At 32.2% G+C, this 2,506-nt stretch overlaps 1 protein-coding gene across 5 annotated transcripts in view; it reads left to right on the top strand.

The window, feature by feature from the left end:
* Positions 1 to 2,506, top strand: part of ARHGAP29 (Rho GTPase activating protein 29) — a 65,664-nt gene that overhangs the window by 53,656 nt on the left and 9,502 nt on the right. For all 5 annotated transcript variants that reach the window (XM_025052048.1, XM_006919425.3, XM_025052049.1 and 2 more), the window contains 3 exons: positions 644 to 783; positions 1,059 to 1,247; positions 1,770 to 1,907. In XM_025052048.1, coding sequence (XP_024907816.1) covers positions 644 to 783; positions 1,059 to 1,247; positions 1,770 to 1,907 — 467 coding nt within the window. The remainder of the gene's footprint in view (positions 1 to 643; positions 784 to 1,058; positions 1,248 to 1,769; positions 1,908 to 2,506) is intronic.

Below are 2,506 nucleotides of genomic sequence, written 5' to 3'. Positions count from 1 at the left end.
AGGAAAAGTAAATAAGTATATTTCTTGAGGATAAGGAAAATTGTGGATGTTAAAGGTTATAAAAGAGATATCTGTTACCTTAGTGACTTAATTTAGACTCATATAAATTAGTTTTGTGTATTTGAAACCTGCAGTTACCTGTTTTGGCATCACTTCCTAAAGTAATATAACATTTAATCTCCAGTAGGATATTGATGTATAACTAGCTAATACTATCTATAATTTTATCATAATTTAAGAATAGATTTATCCTTAATGCAAATAATGCTGACACACTGACCTCATACAGCAAGTTTTCTTTGAAGCTTTTATAGGGGCATTTTCTAAGAATGTAATGCCACCTACGTAACGCCCTTTCCATCTCTATAAAGGACATATTAATAACATGTAAATTTTCTAATTCTGAAAACATTATACCGTGCTATTTTAGAAGTATCTTATTGGTTTGGTGGTGATTTTTACTCATCACTAAAATGTTTGATAAATGTGTGCCTTGTGAGAGATCTCTAAATTAGATGCTTATTTTGATGTTACATAATATAGGAATGATTGCAAAGTCTAAAGATTTTTCAAAATACACTATCGTATGTTATAATTTTTGTCATTTTATAAGTCTTACATAGTAATCTATTTCTGTTGCAAGGACCCAATTCCCTTGGAACATATAAGAAAACGTTGATGTCAAAGGCAGCTCTCACCCACAAGTTTCACAAACTGAGATCCCCCACAAAATGTAGGGATTGTGAAGGCATTGTAGTATTCCAAGGTGTTGAATGTGAAGAGGTAAGATCTTTTTGGAATTACATTATCCCCTTTATGCTTTTGCTTTACTTTTTTGTTATTAATTTTACTGACTAGGCTGTTTTGCAAATATAATTTTAATAAATTGAACCACAATGTACCTTCCATAATATTATATTTTATTTTGCTATTAAATGTATTTTAAATACCACAAATAATACCTTCTAAACGCATTTTCATTGTGTTACACTACCTATAGTTTGTTGTGAATAGTTTTAAGGTAAGTTAACCAGTTTTAAACTATCATTTTCTTGCAGTGTCTCCTTGTTTGTCACCGAAAGTGTTTGGAAAATTTAGTCATCATTTGTGGTCATCAGAAACTTCTGGGGAAAATACACTTATTTGGAGCAGAATTCACACAAGTTGCAAAAAAGGAACCAGATGGCATCCCTTTTATACTCAAAATATGTGCTACAGAGATTGAAAACAGAGCCTTGTGTCTACAGGTATGTTGTAACTCTTAAAATAAAAATTTTTAAACAAATGCCTGTGTGATTTGTTCTCATGATAAGGAGACTTTAAAAGAAAACAGTGCTTATCTACGGCCATGCCACCCTGAACAAGACCTATCCTGTCTGATCTTGGAAGCTAAGCAGGGTCAGGCCTGGTTAGTACTTGGATGGGCGAGCACATAGGAAAACCACGTACTGTAGGCTTAAAAAAATAAATAAAAAATTTTAAAAATACGGGATTGTAAACTGACAAGGTCCTTGCAATCTGTGAGGTCAACCAAGAGTTGCCTCGCCTAAAAAAAAAAGAAAAGATAGGAAAAGAAAGCAGTGCTTTTAATTTTTAAGAAGTAACTGATTTTATTCAGATTTATTTGGAAAATATTACCTTATTTGGCCCAAGTTTTTTTCTAAAATATTAATAAACATTGAAACAGACACATCAGATATTTAGATGTCCACATTTAGCCATTTGTACTAAAGCAGAATTTTAAAAAAATTTTCCCCTTTCTTCTCAAGGGAATTTATCGTGTATGTGGAAACAAAATAAAAACTGAAAAACTTTGTCAAGCTTTGGAAAATGGAATGCACTTGGTAGACATTTCAGAGTTTAGTTCGCATGACATCTGTGACGTCTTGAAATTATACCTTCGACAGGTAAAGTTTTTACCTTTGAAAACTACCATTAAATAGAAAAGGGCAAAAATATGTTTTGTATTTTGCTGATAACATTTGCTACACGTATATTTTCATCAACATAGACCATATTAATATCTTTTACTTACTGTATAAATCAAACTATATATAAATATATGTACAGTGTACAGACCAATAATAATACAAACAAACACTTTTCATCACCTAGCTTAACAAAATAGAACTTTACCTTACTTTTTAGAAGAGCTTTGTGTGCCCCTGTCTAGTTGTAGCCTGCAACTCTACCCCAGAGGTCTTTCCTAACCATGTTAATTACTCCCTCTCTTCTCTTAAAAGTTTTAATACCTGTCGTGTATTCCTAAACAGTGTATCATTAAGTTTTAGAAAACTGAATAGGAAGCATAAATCTAGCTATATGAAGAAAGGCTATTATTCAAAATATTACATAAAAGATACAGTAAGTAGAACAATGTCTAGGTCATAGTCCACCTTTACTTTCACTGATATTTTCAAATAGCTTTTGTGGGAAGTCAGTGGGCAAGGTCCTGAATGCATCCTGGAAATTCACCATATTTGGAGCATGAGGCAGGACTGCCCTA

The sequence above is a fragment of the Pteropus alecto genome, unplaced genomic scaffold (assembly GCF_000325575.1).
Source record: "Pteropus alecto unplaced genomic scaffold, ASM32557v1 scaffold25, whole genome shotgun sequence".
Taxonomy (NCBI): Eukaryota; Metazoa; Chordata; class Mammalia; order Chiroptera; family Pteropodidae; genus Pteropus; species Pteropus alecto.
Note: the sequence above shows the minus strand (reverse complement) of the source record. Positions and strands in the feature narration are given on the sequence as shown.